Source organism: Rhea pennata, chromosome 16 (assembly GCF_028389875.1).
Source record: "Rhea pennata isolate bPtePen1 chromosome 16, bPtePen1.pri, whole genome shotgun sequence".
Taxonomy (NCBI): domain Eukaryota; kingdom Metazoa; phylum Chordata; class Aves; order Rheiformes; family Rheidae; genus Rhea; species Rhea pennata.
This window is the reverse complement of record NC_084678.1, coordinates 1,420,979-1,444,064: the sequence shown is the minus strand read 5'-3', so window position 1 is coordinate 1,444,064 and position 23,086 is coordinate 1,420,979. Positions and strand designations below refer to the sequence as shown.

The 23,086-nt window shown below is 47.0% G+C and overlaps 1 protein-coding gene across 2 annotated transcripts in view; it reads right to left on the bottom strand.

Moving 5' to 3' along the window:
• Positions 1-2,923: 2,923 nt before the first annotated feature.
• Positions 2,924-23,086, bottom strand: part of NDRG3 (NDRG family member 3) — a 65,169-nt gene continuing 45,006 nt past the window's right edge. For both annotated transcript variants that reach the window (XM_062589585.1, XM_062589586.1), the window contains exons 4-16: positions 18,988-19,093; positions 16,989-17,109; positions 16,405-16,467; positions 16,015-16,075; positions 13,856-13,942; positions 13,234-13,290; positions 11,657-11,760; positions 11,120-11,185; positions 9,290-9,341; positions 7,797-7,844; positions 7,085-7,120; positions 6,945-6,996; positions 2,924-4,511 (exon numbers count right to left, since the gene is read on the bottom strand). In XM_062589585.1, coding sequence (XP_062445569.1) covers positions 4,333-4,511; positions 6,945-6,996; positions 7,085-7,120; positions 7,797-7,844; positions 9,290-9,341; positions 11,120-11,185; positions 11,657-11,760; positions 13,234-13,290; positions 13,856-13,942; positions 16,015-16,075; positions 16,405-16,467; positions 16,989-17,109; positions 18,988-19,093 — 1,032 coding nt within the window. In that variant the 3' untranslated portion in view covers positions 2,924-4,332. The remainder of the gene's footprint in view (positions 4,512-6,944; positions 6,997-7,084; positions 7,121-7,796; positions 7,845-9,289; positions 9,342-11,119; positions 11,186-11,656; positions 11,761-13,233; positions 13,291-13,855; positions 13,943-16,014; positions 16,076-16,404; positions 16,468-16,988; positions 17,110-18,987; positions 19,094-23,086) is intronic.

Below are 23,086 nucleotides of genomic sequence, written 5' to 3'. Positions count from 1 at the left end.
CCGGGCCACCAGCGCCGGGGGCCACGGTCCCCACCTCCTCCTGCAGCAGCCCCACTTCAGCCCCTGCCCGTGGCCCCGGCACTAGCAGAGGAGCAACCAGAGCAACACATGGCTGTGCCCCAAGCACCCATGCCAGCAGTGGGACTCAGGTCCTGCCTCCCCCTACCCCCCCCAACCCATGCCCTCCAGCCCCACTGCTGTCCTTGATGGGGCAAACCCCACTTACGTGCTGCTTGGTGCAGTTAGCATCATGCAGGAGCCCTCAGAGCTAGGCAGGCATCGGCCGGGCTGGGCTGCAGTGGTTTGCTGTGGTGTTTTTTTTTTTTTTTTTCTCTCTCTTTTTCTTTTTCTTTTTTTTTTTTTTGGGGGGGGGGGGGGTGGGGGGGCTCCTGCTGTACAGAGTCCCCTGGGTGCAGCAGGTCTTCCTAGAGATGGCCGATCTCCCTGGGTGCAGCAGGTCCTCCTGGGCACAGCACAGTCTCCTGAGCGCAGTGTGTCTCCCTGGGCGCAGCAGGTCCCCCTGGGTGCAGCGGGTCTTCCCAGATGCTGTGGGCCTCCCCCCCGGGCACAGCAGGTCTCCCTGGACACAGTGGAGCTCCCTGGCTGCAGCGGGTCTCCCCAGGTGCAGTGAGTATCTCCAGTGCAGCAGGGCCCCCAATGGAGTAGGGCTCCCTAGTACAGTGCAATCTCCCCTCTGGCTCCTACCAGCTGCTTCCTCCACCCTCTCCTTAAGGCTTGGGCATTTTCAGGTGCTGGAGCGGGTGCTGCTATGAGCAGCGCGAGAGCTGGCGCCTGGTGCTCTCTTAAGCCACAAGCACCGAGCGTTTCCTGTGACGTGAACAGCCGCCGCACTGATGGTTTTCTTCTTTTACTACTCACCACAACAGCATGGGCTTGGCTGGGCCCCGATAAGTGATGTGGGCATGAGGCTGCCAGCTGTTAAAAACAAACAAACAAACAAAAAAAACCCACCACCAACAATAAAAAGTCCTGAGGGTGCTGAAGCAACGCCAAGCAGCTGTTGCTGGAGAGCGCCCCCCCCCCCCCCCCCCCCCCCTCTCTCTCTCTCTCTCTCTCTCTCTCTCTCTCTCTCTCTCTCTCTCTCTCTCTCTCTCTCTCTCTCTCTCTCTCTCTCTCTCTCTCTTTTTCTCTCTCTCTCTCTCTCTCTCTCTCTCTCTCTCTCTCTCTCTCTCTCTCTCTCTCTCTCTCTCTCTCTCTCTTTTTCTCTCTTTTTCTCTCTTTTTCTCTCTCTCTCTCTCTCTCTTTCTCTCTTTTCTCTTCTTCTCTCTTTTCTCTCTTTTTCTCTCTTTCTCTCTCTCTCTCTCTTTTTCTCTCTTTTTCTCTCTCTTTTCTCCTCTTTTTCTCTCTTTTCTCTCTTTTCTCTCTTTTTCTCTTTCTCTCACACTCACTTACTCACTCACTCATTTTAAGGGCCTGGATGGCAACTTTTAGCTTCCACCACGGTTTCACAAGGGTGGCTCAGCTCCCTCCTCGAGTTCTCAAGGGCGCGTGATTACTGCTGCCTCCTCCTTGCCCCAGCTCCACATGCCGCCAAGCGCTCCAACCCCTTAGCCAGCCCCCAGCCCCCGAGCAGCCACGCGGCAGCACCCTCAGCCCGCAGCAGCACGGACCGCGGTGTTTCCATCAGCACATCATCAGCATCAGGATCTGGTGAACGTGCATCATCCCTTTTGGGGCTATTACTTCCTCTAACTCCTTTTATTGTCATTTCATTATCGTGCTTACTTTTCCTTTGGGTTGTTTCTGTATTTGCCTACGGGAATTTGGGCAAGAAGCCTGTGTATATTTATGTCCAGCTGCTTCTTTGTGTAGTTAACTGGCAATAAAACACTGCTGTACATACAGGGTTGAGGGTTTTTTTGCATATGTGGCTTCTTTGCATTCAGCAACATCAAATTTAATGTGGTATTTGATGGTCTGGTCTCTTTGACGTGTCCTCTAGGGATTCCTGTCTTCTATAGAACTTACTTACTTACTTACTTTTACATTTTTTGTTCAATTAATAATTTTGTGACTTTGCTACTCATTTATACAATTGGCCAATATTTCCTACTCTTTCTCCACCTCCTTTCCTGAAACGACATTTCTTGCACAGAACTTTGTGAAAGGTCTTTAGGAAGCCCAAGGCATGAGGCTGCCGGAGTCCAGCCTTGGGGGGTCTGACAGCAGAACTGGGGTTCATTTACGACCAACAGCTTAACCCTTCTTAAATCCCAAGCAGCTTACTGTGAGCCTAAGGGGACCGACATCTGAAACTTGAAAGCAAAAACTGGACCTGAAAAGCAGAAGCTAAAGAAACCGTTATATTGAAGAACTTGCCGCACAGCATTACTCTGTCTGCATCTGGCTGGCACACACCAGGAAACCTGTGACCCACAGCGGACATGGAGGCAGCAGCAGGCCAGAGCCGTTACAGGGATTTAAGTCCTGCCACAGAAGCACTCACGCTCAGCAGCTTATGCTGATTTCCAAACTACCCTCCGTATTTTCACGTCACAACTGCCTTCTCACAGGGTTTACATGTTAACTTTGTAGTTACATCAGTAACGCATGCTGTTCACCGGGAAGACAACCCTTAGTACACTTGTTTGTTTGAAGGCAATTCTTGGCAGTGTCTCCATTTTGTGGCAAACTTTCCATGCCGTCAAACAGCAAAAGTTGGCATTTTAGCAGAATCCAACTCTCCAACACCATTGAACAGCCTCTTCCGAGGGATACCATATCACCTGGACAGCCTGACCACATCTGATTCCTCATGTCTGCAAAGGAGCCTCTGGGAAGAGGTGGCCAATGTTACTCCTTCCATGGAAAATAGTTCACTTTTCCCAGCAGGAGACACCAAAACTGATGAAACCCGCAGCAGTGCCAGGTCCTCCCAGTAGAAACAACGCAAGCAGACAGGTTAACAATGAAACTCAGTTATAGCTTTATTTAATAACTGGTACAAAGTCCCCCTCAGGCAGAGCCTCCCAGTCCCATTCCCTACCTGAAATGGAGCAGAACTTAAGTGTGACCCTTGGAGGAGCTGGCTCCCACTGAGTCAGGACTGCTCAACAGTTAAGAAAGGATGTCTTGCTTGTCTTTCAAGAGACCTATATTAGCCTGGCCACTTATCCCTTTTCTCCCATTTAACAGCTAGACCCTGGCACACAGCAGGCATTTGCCTCTGATCCAGCCAGATGCAAAAAGGCAGCAGAACTGTGAATTTGATGAAGACAATAACCAGTACCTGCAGTAGACATTCACTGCTCACACTTCTGGCTTGTGTAAGAGACGTGCGTCTGGTAAGAGTCATTTACATTCACTGGTATTTCTTCAGGCTCATTTAATAGCCTGTGCAGACACCCTGCCCGGGGATAGCAGCAGTGGGAAGCAGAGCTGGCAGTGCAGGAGATCTCTGGATCTCCCCCTGCAAGGGGGCATTGCTGCCCATTTCACAACTTAGTTGAAGCTAACTCCTGCTTCCTGCACCAGGGAAGATGGTCTAATAACCAGAAATAGTGACTAAGGGTTATCTTATCTGCATCTGGCCCTCCTGCAAAAACTGCTGCAGGAGAGTTCTGGTGGGTCAGCAGAGGCAGTCTGGAAGCCAGGGCTGCTGTCGTTTAATCCCTTGTACTCTGTTGAAAAGTGCACCTTGGTTAGTGTAAGTTAACTTGTTAATTGCTTTGCCCTTTCAGGAGGCTCAGGTAAGAAATCATCCTACTCCTTCTTAACACACATACAGAGATGAGACCAAGACAGTATTTCTGACCATTTGTTCTCCCCAGGACTGCTCGGCATGCCAAGAGTCTGGGGAATCCAAAGACCCTCTGGTGGGTTCTGCCCTCCAGGTACAGCTCTGCAGGAGAGCACTGCCCACCTCTGATGGCTGGAGTTTCACACCATCATAGTCTTGCTTTCCTGCATCCCACAGACATCATACAAACTGCACCACAAGGGTCCTTTAGCAGAAGCACAACTAGAAAGCAATTCTAAACCTCACAAAGCCACAGAAATTATATTTAAATGAAAGGGGGAGACAATGGCTGTCATCTGGATTGATATACAGCACAGACAGGAGGTGGTATCAGCATGTACAGTAACATGACTTACTAAGACTGCGGAATGGTAATGAGTTTTAAAGAGGCTCTGATGCCAAGGGAATACAGAAAGGACCAAAGTAATGCCAAGTACAGACTACCAAGGAGGTGGCAGCTCAGATGGGCATGCACAAGTTAGAGAGAACAGTTAATGCCATGTTGGATGAAATGCTGAGTGGGTTCACTGGAGGCAAGTGGAGTTGTCTGAATCCAGAAGAGAGTCTCCCGCTTAACAGGATACTTCCATAGTTTGAGGTGCTTCCTGGAGATCAATCGCTTCTGGGGTTCCAACACTTCCTTCACCATGGTTGCTGGTATGAGACCGGCTGCGGACACTCTCCCCAGAGCCCACACTAGAGGAGGAGTGAGTACGCGAGCGGATCAGCCTGGTCATACTAGCTGCTGGCACTGCAAGAAAGAACAAAAGGGGGACTTATAAAAGGAGGAAGTTCTTAGGTGCAGAGCAAGAATCAGTCACTCAAATATGTATCACTGGGTAAGCACAAGAAGAGCTATACCCTCAGGAAGAAAACTCACTATTCACTGCCAAAATTTAGTTTTTGCATGTCTAAAGCAAGATGTTTAAGGCCCAATTTCAAAAGGTCCCAAGTGAGCAAATGCCAGAAGCATAACTGAACATTTGCAAGTGCAGTCATGGTGAGTGTCTGTGCAAATCAAGGCAGCTGTTGTACAGATGACCTTTTGAAAGTTAGTCTCTTCGCTCTAAAAACCCACAGAGCTGAAATCATGCACAATCAACAAAATACAAATGAAAGGTGAAAAACCATAGCATACACATTGTACAACGGATCAGCCTAGCCCATAGCAGGCCAGCAGGACATGCTGAGACAGAGCAATGCACCCGAAAAATCATTCAATTCAGTACACAGATTTGGGTCGAGCCGGATGCACAGTTCAAGGTACCTGACTCAGTGCTTAGGTGGTTGAGCTGCACATAAGGGACTGGAAACAACATGAGACAAGGAAAGGGATGAATACAGGAAAGAGCCAATTAGTTGCAGGGCGTGACTAGTACCTGCACTGCTCCTGGGATCCCCAGCTACCTTTCCTTCTGTTCCCAGCTCACACATTGCACTGAGAGCTCCCAGCACTAGTGAAAATAGCTGCTAATAATAAGCATCTCAGGGCAATGCCAAGTTGCCTCAAAAATCTGATTAGGGCCAGATCTAATCAATGCCTTACTGGCTAAAAACTGCAATGTATCTGGTGACTCTACCTCCCCACTGTATACACCACGAGTCAACAGAGATGCTATTTTGTTAAGGCAGGGAAACTGAGGCATACTCTGCAGTTCCAGACACTGAACAAATTTTTTAGAGTCTTTCCTTGAGTTGACCGCATCAGATTTCTGCTACAGGTCTGCTACAAGGCATTTCCTTCTACCTGCAGCAGCCACATAACAGGTCCAGCTGCTGTAGTTGACATGCAGAAGTAACCAGAATAGTCCTTGGGGAAGTGGTTTCTGCCTTTCTAGAAGTAGCAAGCAAGACTTTTTTCTCTCGTTCCCCTCCTCTGAGAAAGGAGGCCTTGCTGGCCCACACTCAGTGGCCCTAACAATCTTTCCCACCAAAGTCAGGAAAACAGATCTCTCTGAGACTGGTTACTAATTCTGAAAGTAGAAAATGACCCTTCTTCTCCCCTCAGCACTGCACATCCAGTTGGCAAAAATTCTGAATCCCAAAGTCCTGCTGAAGTCCTTGATCTGATGACAGTACTGGTCAAATCTAACACCAGAGACAACAATCAGACCTAACCATGGAAATGCTCTCAGCCTGTGAGGCTGAGGGAGCCCTCCTCATCCAGCATCCTCCTCTGCAGGATCAGGCTCTTCTGGCCAGCAGCAGCCTTGTGTTCATGTCAACTACATCTAGCTCTAGGGGAAAGGACAATTTCTTCCGAGCCCTGAAGCTCATGATTTAGCAAAGCACCTCCACTCAGGGGAAGACCAGTGAGCTTGGGGAATGTCACAGCTCCCACAGTGGTCATGCTTAGCTATTACCCAGCCACATGAACTGACCCCTCCCATAATTCCAGATTTTGAAGGTTCATCCATCAGAAGGGAACTCCTAGCCCTGTCCCCTGGCAGACAAGACGGAGAGCTGTGCCAAAGTGCCTGCAATGGAGACAGAGTTGATTTAGTCCACTACGAAGTTCTTCTTGTGAAGTCTGCCAATCTCTGGAGTACTGATGTTACAGGAACTAAACAGCTCTCAGCCTGACACACTCAGAAAACAGTCTTCTGACTCCAAGTACAAGGAGGAAGCAGGGCATGGACTAGATCAAAGCACAGCTCCATTTGGGCTTGCAGAGTATCTCAGAAGGCACACACTTATTCTGCAATTAGAGGATTCCAATTTGAGGATATCGCTGTCCCTCAGTGCAGTGAAAATCTAAAACAAATAGGTATGTCTGAGAAGGAAGAAAAGAGCTCTCACGTACCTATCACAATTGTGATGCTTTACTGCTAATTCCTTCTCCTCTAGAGAAGGTACGTAGCCAGCAAAGAAGATTTATTGTCTTCAGTAGCATGCTTTTCCTGACTGGGACAAACAAGGACTTGCAATGTTTTACCAACACCAGCAACCAAAAAGGGGGTCACCACTTTGGCCTCAGTGTGGATTAAATGCACATCACAGAGCAGCATCGGTTTTCTAAAACTTCTTAGCACGCTAGTTAATTTTCTAGTGTAGATGAATCTCCTGACAACCATACTAACTCACAGGTGGGGACACAGATGTCAATGGGCTCAGATGGACCAGAAGGGTTCAGTTCCCCCAAAACAACCCTGCTTCGAAACAGAAAATCGTATTTGTCACTTACTGTAGCCCATTCCCTGCACAAAGTACTTGAAAGCTTCAGTCAGCTTCCCAGGCTGTGGACACAGAAGATGAGGTTTTAGTGTAAGCAGAGCAAGACTGTTTATACAAAGCAATTTCAGAGGGAGAGCTAGTGTTTCTTACCTGAACAACCTGGGGCAGGCCCCCACAGTCTGCCATCTGCAACAAGGAATAAAAGGGAGGTTGAACCATTCTTCCCATCTGATAATCCTCATCCTGGAAGTGCAGCAGCACTGCCCCCGCACTGGGTTTGAGGGAGCAGACTGCACAGCCACGAGGCACACTTCTGCCACCTCAACTCTAAAGCCAAAGCAAGACCTAAGGATATATCTTATTGGTGGCTGCTGCTGAAGGCATCTTGGGGGCTGCATTGCCAAGCAATCTCAGGTCACATTGTAGGAACCCAAGAATAACCCTCCACCTTCCTAGATCATCCAGTCACTCTTCCCAAAACTGTCATTTCACACTTCTGTACAGCAGCTGCTTGGTCCACTTCCGCAGTGACAGCTGAGGATGGTGGACTAGTACGAAGTTAGAAATGTAGTTAGAAATGTGGTGTTTTTGCTGACAGATAGCAGGGTGGGGGCAGAGTACCTCTGCCAGTTCACAACAGGTCTTTCCTGCCATTTGCCAGTTGAAGACAACAGAGAATTGGTCTTAAAGTAGGGAATCAGGGATCCTTTCACAAAAAAACTCTGAGTCTGTCTCCATACAGTAGAGGACATAGCCCAGAAGGAGTGTCCAGAAACCTCTTAAAGCTAAATGTATGAAGGGCCAGTACCTAAATAGAGGTGGCCTCAGAAGCAGACTGGAATGATTTTGGAATGGCACTTACTTTCAGAAGGGTAGTCTTGGTTGGGTCGAGCCGTGAATTACATTCAACCTAAAATTAAAGGAGGAAAGAGGGACATGGCATCACACAGACAACCTGAAAAGTCAGACACAAGATGTTAGGAAGCTGCTCCAATGGAGGCAATGATTGCCCTCACCAAGGGGCACTTCTCTGAAGCCAGGAAGAACTTAGCAAGAAAGCTGGCACCATGTAGGAAGAGAACAATGAATGAAAGACACAAGGAGGAATGGCAGGTGTTCCCATCCAAAGGGATCTTGCAGTGACATAATGTCACAGTTCTGAGAGATGGCACTGTGATCTCAAAGGGAAATGTCCACAGGTTTTGGATAACAGATTACGTTGCACTGTGAAACACTGGAGCATCCCCAGGGCTCTGACAGTTTGGACTCCGAGGGAAGACTTTTGTGCAATGCAGCACAGAGGAATATCATTTAGTCCCCCAGCCAGGCAAGGTGGCACAGTCACCTCTTCTCTGTAGGCCCACTGCACTCAGGGAATCTGTCAGGGCCAGGGCCTCATAGGAAAAGCAGCCTCAGCAGGGAAAATTATCATGGGCTGGAAACATAGGCAATCAGAGAGGCGAGCCAGGGTCCAGAAAGCCAAATCCCTTCTCCCAACTGTGGGCTGGGAAGCGACAAGAATCCTCAGGGATATTATGCCAGCAAAATCAGAACTTGATAGGCTCCTCAGACTTCCAGATTTTCCAGTGTGAACAAAAGACTGATGGAAAAGTAATGAGCCATGATTAGGAAAAGCCCTGCAGCAGTTCTCCATGTACAACTCCTAGGTCCAAGCTGTTCCTCTGGGAGTCTCCTACACTCTTCCAAGGTTTCTAAGGAAATTCCTCTTGTTCACAAAAATCTAATCACCCCACACCCAGTGACTGAAGGGCAGGAGAAACATCCACCCCAACCACTCTGCACTGGCCAATGTTACATTTGTAACTGTGCTGGGAGGAAAGTAGGAAGTTGTCTGCAGAGACTATAACAGGAAGGAGATGCTATTGAGCGTTGCCTTCCCTATGAGGCTCTACCTTTGTAGAGCTCTTATTACCCACCACAGGGGTTGGAGTTACCCTGCTTTTTTTAAACCTTGGGTAGCCTCAGCAAGTGAACAGTAATTCATGACTTGAAAATTGAACTCCAAGCAGTAGCCTGGCACATCTCAGGGAAAGACACGGGGTTCTGAAAGGGGGCCTTTGTGGTACCACTACCTGAGCAAGATGTTTGGGCACAAGGACTCTTATTGAGATCCTACTCATTTCATCTTAGAGATGCCCTGCAGAGCCAACTGGGTGCCTCTCCCACCAACAGCTGATGGTTTTTAATTGTTAGGAGACTAGAGAGGAACTTTGGACAAAGAGCCACTTTTTGTGGCTAGTTTTGGGCAAGATCAAAGCACCCCTGGGTAAGGCAGGTCTGCTAAAGGCTTTCTGGAGCTAATGTCATGCAAGGAAAGAGTCCGTATATACATACCACTGCTTCCACTGCAGGTGAGCTGTCACCAACTACTAGCAAGGCAGGGCACCTGGCCAAAAGCCAAAGACGACATGTTACTCTCAGTGCCTCTACAGGACTTCCAAAGGAGGCTGAGCTTTGTACGCCTTACGTACACCTTATGTATGCCTTTGTATGCCTTATCAAAGGTTAATAATGCTACGCACAAGTCTTACCCGCTACCACATCATGGCATTTTGTTATACCAAAACCTCCTCCAAGGTACAGATGCACGTGTATCTATCTATACCATCCCTCTCACGCACACCAACTACCACTACCATTGCACAAGTGAGGTAAAAGATATGGTTAGAGCTGGAAGAAGCACCATCCTGGGTTGCAACAGGGAACACGTTCCCAGGACTGAATGTCTGTATGTTGGGAATTTAAGAATAACCACATCCAATGGTGTTTAATGCCTCTGAGACAGGCTACTGGCCAGCACTTTATTTCAACTTGAATTTTAGAAAGAAATACAAACTATGTCAGGAGTATATTGAAAAATGTCATGATATTAAAGCCTCTAGTGGAAAAGTTAACATTCAACCTGTAAAACATACACAGAAGGCCACTGGCCAAGTGGCTGTGAATTTAGAGTATTTATTTACAGGTAAAGGTAAGAAAGGATCATACTAGAGACCGCACTTTGGTGTGCTGATCAAATGGCAAAAATTATACTAGAGAGTCTGTGAGGCACAGACCACAGAGCCAGTGGACTAGCCCTAAGAACTGGGAGACTGAGAGGCAAGTCTATTGGCACAGAGGTCCAAACTTCTACAGAAATTATTTTAAGGATTGACAGATTCCTTTGAATCACTTCAGTGAAGTGCTCTGCAGCTTACAGCTGCTTGCAAGACAGAGAGCAGCAGTTTAGGTGCTGTTATGTGCCAGAGAGATTGCTCTGCCTGGAGACCAAGCAGGATTTGAATGATAGATTTTCCTTGTGCTCAGAGCAGAGGAAAATCCACCTCTTTCAGTTTAGCAGCATCTAGAGTGTTCTGCTGTGGATACCTAAAACATTTCATGGGACTGGCAGGAGCAGAAGTGCATACAATTGCCAAGAAGTCAACAGCAGAGTCTGCGCAGCAGCCTCTAGCCCAGCCCAGGCATCCTGCCTCAGCACTGCAATTCCCAGTCTCCATGTGCTTTACAGGCTTGAGATGGTTTGTCCCTTTTGATCTCTTGCTTGAAACTTAGAAATTTATTTATTTTTTTTACTTCCTCTGTGCTGATCATCACTGAATCGTCTGTTCCTTCTCAGGTATACCCTGCTCTCTCCATAGACTATCCCCTCTCAGATAAAAGAGTCACTACTAAAATGGGAGCTATCACATGCTCCCCAACCCTGCATTACTGTCTCTGGGAGGTTTGCAAATAATATTTGGGGGTGGAGTAGAAGGTGGTCTGAGGCAAAAAACAAAATCCCGCATCCCTAAAAATAATAATAAAAAATCATTTTAATTGATCTAAGAACATTTTTGGTTGTTACACAGCAACATGAAATAGGTTACTGAAAAACACTGAACAATTAAATGAACCGATAGCTCAGCACATTACAGTGTGGTGACTGCTAGCAGGACATACTTACTCCTCTGATCCTGCTTTCAGAAGAACCCCAACACACTCTTAATAAAAGCGCTTCCAGACACCTCCCCGCCCCACTTAGCTGACAGCACTGCATCAAAGCCTGGGACTGTATGAATAGCCTTCCCAGTGCTGGTGCAGAGGTTTTTGCTGAGAAGCTGCAGTCCTTCTGCAAAAGAAACTTCATAGTATGGAACTGATACAGGTCGATTCACAGTAACTTACTTGAGTGTTTTTGCCGTATTTTCATTGATGCCAAGAACTGGTCTCTCAATTTCCAGGTCTCTACGGCTAGAAGACAAAGTAGAACAATTTTTCCATCAAACCAACAGAGGAAATTGATTAGAGTGGGAACATTCAAAATCTAACTGTGTGCTGGCTCTGGCACCCAGGCAGCAGGCTACCGCTCCCTGTGTTATGCCATGAGCAGAAACTGCTCAGGAGCTGCAGTAGTCACCATCAGAAAATAGGATCCATGCACTGATTACAAGTCTGCTGAGTGTTTAGAGAAAAGATCCACTGAATTCTCAAAGGTGCATCCAGGCATGAGGCTGAGCTTGGCTCAGGAGAATGGCTGAGGATTAAGCTTAAGACAGAAGCTCACATAGCATAAGATTCTTTACAATAATATACAGTTCGCAAAACTACTGAGTAGCTTCTCTCCTGCTCCCTCTTGCTGTTTGTGTACTTGTCCTTGGCACTCAGTGGCAGGGAGGGTATGGGAGTAAATCTGAATCAAACAGGTAAAAAAATGTCCTGTACCTGTTGTATGAGGTGAGAAACAGCTGAAGGTTATCTTGGTTAATGTCCTGCGCAATATGGAGCCTGTATGTCTGGATCAAATCTAGATTTGCCTGCAGTTCTTCCTGTACAGAAACAGAAGAATTGAAAGACAATGTACATTATCTTTTTTTACATGCAAAAATAACCTGTAAGAAATGATCTTCATAAAAATACTGAGCCATGAACTGGCTCCATATACATCATTCACTCTGGTGAACAATAATGCACAGGGCAACAATCCCAAACCACATTAGTACCCAGGCTACACTATCGCTATATGTATCTGCAACATTACTGTTTAAGTGCAGTACAGAATAATCATAGAATCATAGAATCAGTAAGGTTGGAAGGGACCTCTGGAGATCATCTAGTCCAACCTCCCTGCTCAGCAGGGTCACCTAGAGCATCTTAGACAGGGTTGCATCCAGGCGGGCCTTGAAGATCTCCAGAGAAGGAGACTCCACCACCTCTCTGGGCAGCCTGTTCCAGTGCTCCGTCACTCTCACAGCGAAGAAATTCCTCCTCACGTTCAGGCAGAACTTCCTGTGGTTCAGTTTGTGCCCTTTGCCTCTTGGCCTGTCACATGGGACAACTGAAAAGAGTTTGTCCCTGTCCCCTTGACACCCTCCCTTCAGGTACTCATACACATTGGTAAGATTCCCCCTCAGTCTTCTCCTCCCCAGGCTAAACAGGCCCAGCTCTCACAGCCGTTCCTCAGAGGGCAGGTGCTCCAGCCCTCTGATCATCTTTGTAGCCCTATGCTGGACTCTCTCCAGTAGCTCCACGTCTCTCTTGTCCTGGGGAGCCCAGAACTGGACACAGCACTTTAGAAGAGGCCTCACCAGGCAGCTATACCTTTACAAACAGTAGCACATATGATACTGCGGGGGTATAAAGGTATCTTTGGGATGGGGGTCAGCTGACTCCTGAACCTCACTAATGCTTACATGGGTAAAATTCTTTCTGTTATACAAAAGTTCTCCACTTAGAATTAGCATTAAAGAAGCAAAGCTTTATAGGTAAACCCCAAGACCAGGGAAAAATCGCATTCCATCACCCAGTTCTACAAAGAAATTGCATTCTGATTAAAGAGAGAGAAAAGGAAATGCAAGGAAGCACTATATATAATGAAGAGGTCCCAAAGTAGGTCGAGAACAGTGTGTGCTCAAAGTAGGAGGAAGCTAAGTGACCCTCCCCCTCCACCTTCCGGTGCTGATGTTTGATGTTACAGGAAGGCTTCAGGTCAGGGACTGATCTGCTGCAAATCACATACTATGCGCATGTGGCACAAACCCTATCAGTTGCTCCATGAGCTTGCTGGATGTCAGCTAACAAATTCCAAACAGAAGGCTTGTTGTAGCAAAGTTCTCAGGAAGCACTGGTTTGCCTCTACTGAAACCAAATGTGAAGTGCTGATGCAAGTTTGCCCAGCACAAATGGCACTATCTGTAGCAGCCCTTATTTGGTGGATTAGAGCTATTTCAGAGCATGTGCATAAAAAAGTACAGTTCCATGTACAGTAGCCTGGGCAACATAAACAGCTGCTGGTTACTTACATGGCCAAAATGGTGTGCCAAGACAATATCCACTATGTTGGTTGTCCAGCCTGAAAACTGAAGAGGAACCATGAATAAGGAGGAGGGAGAGGAACTGAAAAATACTGTTTCATTACAAATTCCAAAGCAACACCTCAGATTAATGACAATAACAAGGAAAACTATTATAAAATAAATGCCTGAAGCTTTTTCTTTCGGTGGGGGTGGGGGGAAGGGAGGATGGGTGTGCAACTCTTCAAAGGAGCCCATGCAAGCTCTCCAGAAACCTGAAACCCTTAATAACTGTAAGTGGTCAGAATAACAAAATGACTAAAAGACTCATTCAACCTCAGCCAAATGGAGTCCATAAGCACAGCTACTAAGTCAGAGGAAAGCTGAATACTCAGTAGCCGCTCATCTCCAGGGAGTTTACCAGGATTTCTCATCTACACGTGATCACATCCACTCCTGCTCCTACTGTGAAAGTTGTACTACCCCCAGACTGTAGCAGAGATGGAGATAAGATTGTGCAGTTTTGGCCATAAACTGACAAATTCCTGTACTCTGTCCTTTTTCTTCTTCCTCTACACACTGTTCATTAAGCACTGCAGAGAGGAGATGCACAACGAAAGGAAAATCTCACCTTGGATGCTGCCCAGTCAATCCAGCCCTTTGCACATGGATCAATGTTAATCAGCACAAGTCCTTCCACCAAGTCTGGGTGATTGAGCTGTGGGGAGAGACACAGGCACACTGAGAAGGACGATACAACCCTTGGAAACACAAAATGCTCAATGGCAGGCACCACAGCCGGAATGCTTTTTGCAAACGGAAGAGTAAAATGAAGACTAAAGCAGTGAGCTCCCACTGGGATGGACTGCCAATGGCCTCTTCAGAGTCCAGCACAAGGAAGGCCTCCAGCCAGGCCCTGCTCTCTGGGACAACTGCCATTGGCACAGAGGAAGGGACTTCTCACACAGCACCTGCAGCTTGAGGAAGCCTCAGTAGTGTCTTCTGGTGATCCAAGCATCTAATGCAGCCAAAGAGTCCCAGATCCTGCTCAGGCTTCATGTATTATAGGACTGTAAGCAGTGGCTTTCTCTGCTCCAATTTGGCATCCCCAGCTCCAGGCAGTACCTAGACAACTCCTGTGCCCTGAAAGCACTTCCTTCCATACCCTGAGGAGAAGGCTCAGTGGAGATCTCTGCACTCCTGGGACAGAAATGTGGAGAAAGGGATCAGTCCCATTTCTAAAGCATCTTAGTAGCACTAGGCCACAGCACACTTTCGGCACCTCAAAATCCCACAAAAGGCTTTCTGATACAACACCTTGATTCATATTCTTTTCATGGTTAAGCCACCAACGGAAGGGCTGAAACAGGTCTGAACATTGTCCAAAGAAAAAAAGGCAGCACACTTGCCCTATGTTGCCTTCCAGTTCCCCATCCATTTGGGGTGACCACAGCAATATCAAAAGCTCCTGAGAAGTCATTCTGACACCTTCTGGGCCCCACCCAGCATGGATCCCTAAACTATTTGGATAACAAGTTGCTGAGGCTGTTGTATTTCTAGGCACTAAATTCAGAGACTGAATTAAATATAAAGCTTTACACCAGCAGTGGATATCAGTACTGACCGCAGGAAAATTCTAGAGCAGGGATCTCCATTGAGAGACTGCCTCCTCAGGGTGAAGAGAAACCCGTCCCCGTGGCCCATGAGTTGGTGCTGAGGTCCCCAGAATACCTGCAGCCTGACCAGAAGTCTGGGGAGCTCCAGCTGCACCAGATGCTGGGGCAGTGGAAGGCACCTGTGAGGCCTGCTCACGCTGCAGGCATCCACTTCCTCCGCTCACATCCCCAGCATCCTGCAATTTACTTTGGACTAGGGTAAGGGGGAGCACAGGCCCAAAATACTTTGAGAATTACCTGTGATCATGAAAATGGAAACTGAGCACACCTGGAGAACTTCAAGCGCTAGGCTCACTCAAAGGCTGAAATTTTATTACAGCTCCTCTATTCTCTATTCCACTGCATAGATTAGCACTGGTTAAGTAGAAGGAAGCAATAAAGTCCACAGCAGGAAACTGTCTGCAATTCAGGTAGCATTGCAAGGGCTCACTGCCAGTTCACTGAGCTGAAGCTAAAGGCTTATTTAGTGATCTTCTCTTTAGCAAGACTGGAAATTACACAAGATGCACATGACAAGGAACAGAGCAAACACCAGTGCCGGGGACTGCCCTAGGCTCTTTCCCCTGACACAACATTGTTTGGAAGAAATGGGAACCAGAGAACTTTTTGTAGGAAGAGCAGCTACATGATAAAGTGGCTACAAGATGCGTCAGTGGCTATCAGCAACTCTCTGCACTCAACAACTTGAAATAAATTTTATTGAGAACATTAGAGTTCTGTACCTTTTTTTAACACTACCCCTGAAATATTCAGGCAGGTTGCTGGCAGCTAAACCACGCTCACTGATTTCACATGCTTATATACACTCTGCCAGAGAGAAATGTATAATTAAATAACAATATAAAGCTATCACTCTCCTCTCTAAGGGCATCCTAGCAGCCAGGATGGAGCTCTGCTGATTCAAAGACATTGCTTTCAAATTTTCCATGTCTGGCATAGCTTCAGAGTCTCTCTGGCTGCTCCAGTTTGGCCATCTGGATGTGAAGTAGCTCTTACTGGATCCCTACATGCCTGCTGTAATTAATGCTACTTTGCCCATGCCCCACAGATGGCCTGTTTGATCAGTGGGAGACCACAGCTCATATAGGTCACAATGGAATGAAAAGACACTTACCGCAAATCTGCTGAGGACATAAGCACCAGCTCCCAGGCCAATCCCAATGATGCTCCTCAGGCTGAAATATAGGCATTTCACAATCAGCAAGGCTATCTTAAGCTCACAGCCGAAGCATCCCTAGAGGCAAAACCTTTCCCCTCTCTGCATCCAGCTGTTCACTTATGGTTCATTTTGAAAACAATCCAGCAACGATGCAGCAGCCATAAATTGTCTCATGTGGCAGACAATGTTCCCAGCATAAGAACCAGACAGGGTTTCAGGGGTTAGGAGATGCTCAAGCCTCTTGAGACAACTCAGTGAGCATATCAGATGTTGCAAGCAGAGATACAGGGAGATGCAGGAATGGCTGTAACCAGTTGCTCACCCTGTTTCATTTCAGAGACTTACTTTAGGTGTGTCAGAACAGCAGGGAGCATTTCAGCCAGTTCATCCATACTGGGATACTGGTACCTGAAAATCAAGCAAGGCTGAAATTAAAGCACCTCCAAATAGAGCTCATCAGGGGTTACTTCCCAGTTCTACCCCAGGGCATGACAGACAAGGAATATCTGACAGGCATATGCATGGGTAATTTTTTTGCAACAATACTGTAGTCCAGTCTGCAGAATGAATCCGATCCCTTGGAGCATGACTAACACAGAGCTGTGTTTGGACAGCCAGACTTCTGTGGGAAGATGGACAGAGCAAGCAAGGAATGCCAGCTAGACTGCAGTGTGCTGGGCTCATGCCTAAGCCACAACGCTGGTGCCAGCCCTAACCACTATCAAGAGCCTTATCGAGGTCTCAGTGACAAAAAGAGTTCTCTGCATGCCCCAGGAAGCCTTCTCACCTTCTCACTTCCTCTGCTCTGAAAGGTGCCTCCCACCTGGCTCAGCCTAGGTGTCCCAGTTGGATTAAACAGCACCCAAGGGCAGACAGACTGCAACCGCTACAAGGGTCTGGAACTACAAGGGTCTCTCTGGAGATCTTACCCAGATGGGAATGGGGGGGCTCCTTCCTGTTGGCCTGGCGCATCCACATGGCACACAGCAAAATGCTGAGTGATCTCTTGCATGTCCTCAAAGTTAAAAAATGCATTGAAACAGGATTTGTCTGCAACAAAAAAAAAATAAGAATTGAGACATTTACTGAAATGTTTATTGTGATCCACTCTCCAAGCATCAGGGCATATGTTTGCATGAACTCAACACTCACGCTGAGTCTGTAGCACAGTGGATGTTGGGTGATGTACACTGCAGTGCCCCATGAACTCCAGTGCAGCAATGAGTCTTAGCAAAGTAACCACCACGACCAGAGGCCACCATAACCGGAGGGCAGGTAGATCAGATAAATGACACCCCAGACCCAGCAAAATAGAGCCTTGTAGTGCCTGAGTACCTCCCATAACATCCTCCTAGATAAGCTCAGGAAGTGTGGGTTAGACGAGTGGACAGCGAGGTGGATCAAGAACTAACTGAAAGGCAAAGCTCAGAGGGTTGTCATCAGTGGTGCAGAGTCTAGCTGGAGGTCTGTGGCTAGTGGAGTCCCCCAGGGCTCAGCAGTGGGTCCCATCCTCTTCAACTTCTTCATCAATGACCTGGATGAGGGGACAGAGTGCATCCTCAGCAAGTTTGCTGATGATACCAAGCTGGGAGGAGTGGCTGACACACCTGAGGGCTGTGCTGCCATTCAGAGAGACCTGGACAGGCTGGAGAGCTGGGCGGAGAGGAATCTCATGAGGTTCAACAAGGGCAAGTGCAGAGTCCTGCACTTAGGGAGGAATAACTCCATGCACTAGTGCAGGCAGGGGGCTGACCTTCTGGAGAGCAGCTCTGCAGAGAAGGACCTGGGAGTGCTGGTGGATGACAGATTCACCATGAGCCAGCAATGTGCCCTTGTGGCCAAGAAAGCCAACGGTCTCCTGGGGTGCATTAGGAAGACTCCAGCAGGTGGAGGGAGGTGATTCTGCCCCTCTACTCAGCCCTGGTGAGGCCTCTTCTCGAGTACTGTTCTGGGCTCCCAAGGACAAGAGAGACATGGAGCTACTGGAGAGAGTCCAGCATAGGGCTACAAAGATGATCAGAGGGCTGGAGCACCTGCCCTCTGAGGAACGGCTGTGAGAGCTGGGCCTGTTTAGCCTGGGGAGGAGAAGACTGAGGGGGGATCTTACCAATGTGTATGAGTACCTGAAGGGAGGGTGTCAAGGGGACAGGGACAATCTCTTTTCAGTTGTCCCGTTTGACAGGCCAAGAGGCAAAGGGCACAAACTGAACCACAGGAAGTTCTGCCTGAACGTGAGGAGGAATTTCTTCGCTGTGAGAGTGACGGAGCACTGGAACAGGCTGCCCAGAGAGGTGGTGGAGTCTCCTTCTCTGGAGATCTTCAAGGCCCGCCTGGATGCAACCCTGTCTAAGATGCTCTAGGTGACCCTGCTGAGCAGGGAGGTTGGACTAGATGATCTCCAGAGGTCCCTTCCAACCTTACTGATTCTATGATTCATACTGAGGAGCACCTGTATAAGCATAACAGTACACGTGGGGTGGGAAGACATGTGGAAAGACCAATTGAGAAGACAGTCCACTACAAACACTACATTAGCTTTGTAACCTTATAGAAGGGATTTCTCACCTTCCTAGCTTCCGTGGGAACAGATGTTTTGTGGCAACGCAGGCTGATAGCTCTGTCAAATAGTGCAACAAGTCAGCTAAAGCCCTGTAGTGTGGTGGGTGGATCCATTTCCACCCAGGCCCTACTTTTGAGGGCTGTTGGAACAGACAGGGGCATGCCACACTCTCTCTTGAGCAGACCTTTATCTTTTTACCCCTAAATGACCTGCCTCATCTCAGCTCCAGGCCAGGCCAACTGGTCCCCACACTTGAATGAAGATACTGTGAACAACCACTTCTTCAGAATCTTGTTTAAAAGACTTTCACACATTTTGCAAGAAGGCTTGGGTAAGGATTCACGGGTCCTGGGAATTCAAGGGCTTACGGTTGAGGCCGATGTCATGGTATGTGAGGATGACAGGTCTGTTCCCCTTCGGTATGCCCCGCATGGTGACGTGGACCACTCCAAAAGCTGTCTCAATGTCATGTTCCTACAGAGAGAGAAGGAGGAGTATCACTGCTATGGGTGCTGGCTGGGCTACAGGGAACCCTAGCCAAGAGCCAGCAGCAATTGCCCCCCATATTTTAAATTTGCACTCCTAACCCCAACTGGTGGCTCAGCACAGCTGCTCCAAGAGTCCAGAGTTACAACTGCTACAAGTTCACTCCCACTCTCTGCCATGATCACAGCTGATCACAGATTTCCTTCTCAAACACCCATGTGGTCCTCTGCAGCCTCCTGGCAGACAAGCCAGCAAAACCCCTCAGGCCTGGGAACATCTGACAGCTGACTTCACTTCATTTTTACAGACTGCAGACCTGCCCTCTTGTGCTGTCTACCTAGTGCAGCCTTACCTGTTCATCTTCCAGCAGAGCTTGCCATTTGGCCAAGAGCCCACCAGGTTTTGGCCACACTGCTACACTAATGTTCACCATAGCTTGTCTGCAAACCCTGACCTGCTGTGCCAGGGAACTTTTGAGTCAGTGTCTTAAACCACAGATGATTCTTCTGCTGCTGCCAGATTTGGTATCATGACAGTAAAATACCCCTAGGCCCCTCCTGCACCTGGCATAGATACAGGTTACATTGGTTTCCAGTGAGAGATCTACGGAGCAGCATGTAAAAATAATGGGAAGTGATGTATTTCACAGACACTTGCTGCAAATTGTGTGCTTTTCCCCAAACAATATACCGAGGGCTCTTTGCATAGTGCCTAGTACAAGGGATCAAGAGGACTGTGAAACCTTTAAGTACAGCTTGTATACACATCCAATACATAAAATAGAAGACACAATCTCAGAATGATGAAAACAGGAAATGCTCATGAGTGCATGAGTTCAACTTAATTAGCTTGCAGTCACATTTAGACAACACTAAACTAGGATAACTACAGACTTTGGAAAAGCTGCAGAGATGGCAGTATGGCTGCCTACCTAACATCCCTTTAAGTCCTTTCCTTAATCTATAGAAATCCAAGGAGAGAAATGTTCTGATTTATGGATCTTGATACTCCCCCCTCCAAATTATTTTCTTAATATTTAAAATAAAAATCTATTTAGGGAATTTGCTCTTGGTTGACACTTAAGATAGAACACTGCAACCTCAAAATACTTCTTATTAGATTATACCAAGTGTGCAAAGTTTTAAAACATTAGTTTCCAAAAACTTGTGTTTAGGCCAATATAGAACAGGTTAAAGCACCTGGCTTGCAGCACATTAGAAATTAATCTCACCCCCTTTTCTGGGTATTCCCAGGGGTTCACGGCGGGTCAGATGGATTTAGCTCTTCTACTGATAGATCTTCCTCTCTCCTTTCTTTCTGGGGGCTCCAAAGCCTCTCTCCTTCCCCTCAGAAGTGTTGTGATGGGAGCAAGTTAGCAGGCATTAATGAGTTCTTTAACAAAACTATCAACTTTTGGAGAAGGCTGAGAAACCCAAGGGGTGGTGATCTTCAGAGCGTGCTGCTAAAATAGTGAAGTCCAGCAAGCTCACAGAAGAGTTTGCCACCTCAGCTGCAGTTGCATATCCGTCTAAGCTAACCAGATGGCTTGTTACCATTAAAAGCGGGTCTCTCTGCCAGTTCCAGGAGTTGCTAGTCCCTTCCATAAGCATCTTTAACTCACTGACCTGGCAGGAAACTATCCAGCTTCCCCAGTGGCCCTCCCCACACACTTTTTTTTTAAGCTTTGTTAGATTTCTGCCAGGTCACTGAGTTAAGAAGCTCACAGAGAGGTCTCGCAAATGCTGGTTCTGGCTCAAAGCCAGATGGAAGTGCATAGGGTGGTGGAAGTAATAACCCTACCTGAGCACGAGGCTCAGCTGAAGTGACTCACGTGTCTCATAAAACTGCACCTCCAGAGGACTGGAGAAGGTTTTATAAACAGCAGCAAAAGGTCAATTATCAGATAGAAGCACAAAACTCAAACAGAGTGAACAGCAAGAAAAGCACAGAAATCAACAAAAGAGCTGATGGCATATTAAAAAGAATATCAGCGGTACACTGTCTTTTCTGGAATTATCTTCCAACTGACTGCTAGTGTAAACATGCACTTCCACTAGGAGGAAGACAAGGTACTACAGACAGAAACACCCACCTCTCTTCAGATGGTCTATTCAAGCACCTCAGTGTACTTTATATTACTTTGCTACACTCTGCATTTTTTTGTAGTTTTAAAAGCTGAGCTTGGGGTTTTTCTTAGCCCTCTACTGGGGAAGAAAAAGAGTCTCCTTGAGCTAAGAATCATTCATTTCTCTCCTGCTTACTTTGACTTTACCTACGGCTTAAACAGAGATTCTGGGAAATCAGAGTTTATTGAGAAGATGTTTTTCAAGTCACCAGAAAGCCCCAGCCCTGTCTGAATGGTATGCATCCAGCTAATCCTTCAATTATAATGGTACTTCTCGAGATACTGAACACAGCGCAACTGTATGCTCACTTCCTTATCTTATTTCTCATTCTTTCATACTTTACCTCCAGTTAGCAACACCCACCCTTCCCTTGATTCCACTTCACAGTCACGTCAGGGCAATACCCAATTAAGTCAAATCTCATCAGCAAAAGTTACACAATTTCATACAAACTTCCATTTAAACCAAGAGAAGCCTTACCATAGTTTAAACCTATTCCATCCTGAATTTGGCTAAGCTCAAATAAATCATTCAAATAAAGTCAACAGAAGATAAAATACAACTTCAAAAATCTCACCTCCCACAGACCTTAGAAGATGGTCCTGAGCACCGCAGACCTTAGCAAGCAATACTTTGAAAGATTTAAGATGCTAAATGAGCAAACTTCTTATTCTGCCCTGCATAACAGTTCCCTTCTTCTGTAGTGATAAAGCCCTTGACCTGGGAGTCTCAGGTCACTTCTTTTTTGTCTTGTTAGTTCCCAGGCAAGCTGGGAATCCTCCTCCGGAGAAGCAACTTCCCTCTGCTTTCTCTGATTAGAACCTTTAACTTTTTAAAAGGGGGTTTCCAAGCTCTAGAAAGCAAGTAGCAGACTCTGCAATTAGAAGTAAGAGTCTCTACATTCATTTTTTTTTAGCCATCCACTACAACATCACGCTGATCTCCTTTTCAAAGTTACTTAGATAGGACTCAGTTTTACTCTTCTGGTATTTCAATGTCCTTTTCTCCAATGAACTCCATTTCCTCTGCAACTTTGCCCTGTAGCTTTAGTTCTTTTATCTTCATCCATGATGGCAAAGGACAAAGATGTTTTCAGACATCACACAATTACAGCATACATGACTTCCCTGTCACCTACTTTTCTCCAGAACAGCTCTCCTACACATCAAAGCTGAAGGCTAGCACAAGGCATGCTTAATATAGAGTTTAGCCATTAGGGTTAAGATGGCAACAGCGATCCTATATCCTTGTAAGATGCAATCACTACCTTAAATTGGCCAGGAAAAGCAGAGAAGGCTATTACTTCATTACTAGGTTATTACATTTGCAAACATGGAGCAGAGTAACACAGCTAGATCTGAGTTTTAGGTGAGCGAAAAGCATCTGGAGGCACAAGGCAGCAGTCTCACAGACTGCATTCTCTGCTCCTGCAGGAACATCCACTCTTTGCATTCCCCTGGCACATACTCCTTCCCCTGCCAATGACTCAGGGATATCTCCTACCTCAGCCCATTTGCAATTCTATAAGCTGCTATTGCCATTGCTCATGTAGAAATGTAGTGTTGGAAAGCATCAGAGACTAGTCATGGTTTCACAGACACTGTATTCTCTGTTTCCATTCAGGCTTTGACATGTTGCACCAGCGTAGCTTGAACGGAAATTCAAGGCTTGTTACCCTGCTGCTGTCTAACTGCAGTTATGGTCTGAATAGTGATCAGGTTTGTGGTGAAGGAAGGAGTGATGGAAGAAGGAAGGTGAGAAATATGCCCAGGAGGTAGTCAGATTTTAACAAATGTGTGTTCTGCAAAATAAGCAAGGTGAGCACAAGAGAAGATGATGATTTACTCTTCTGAGA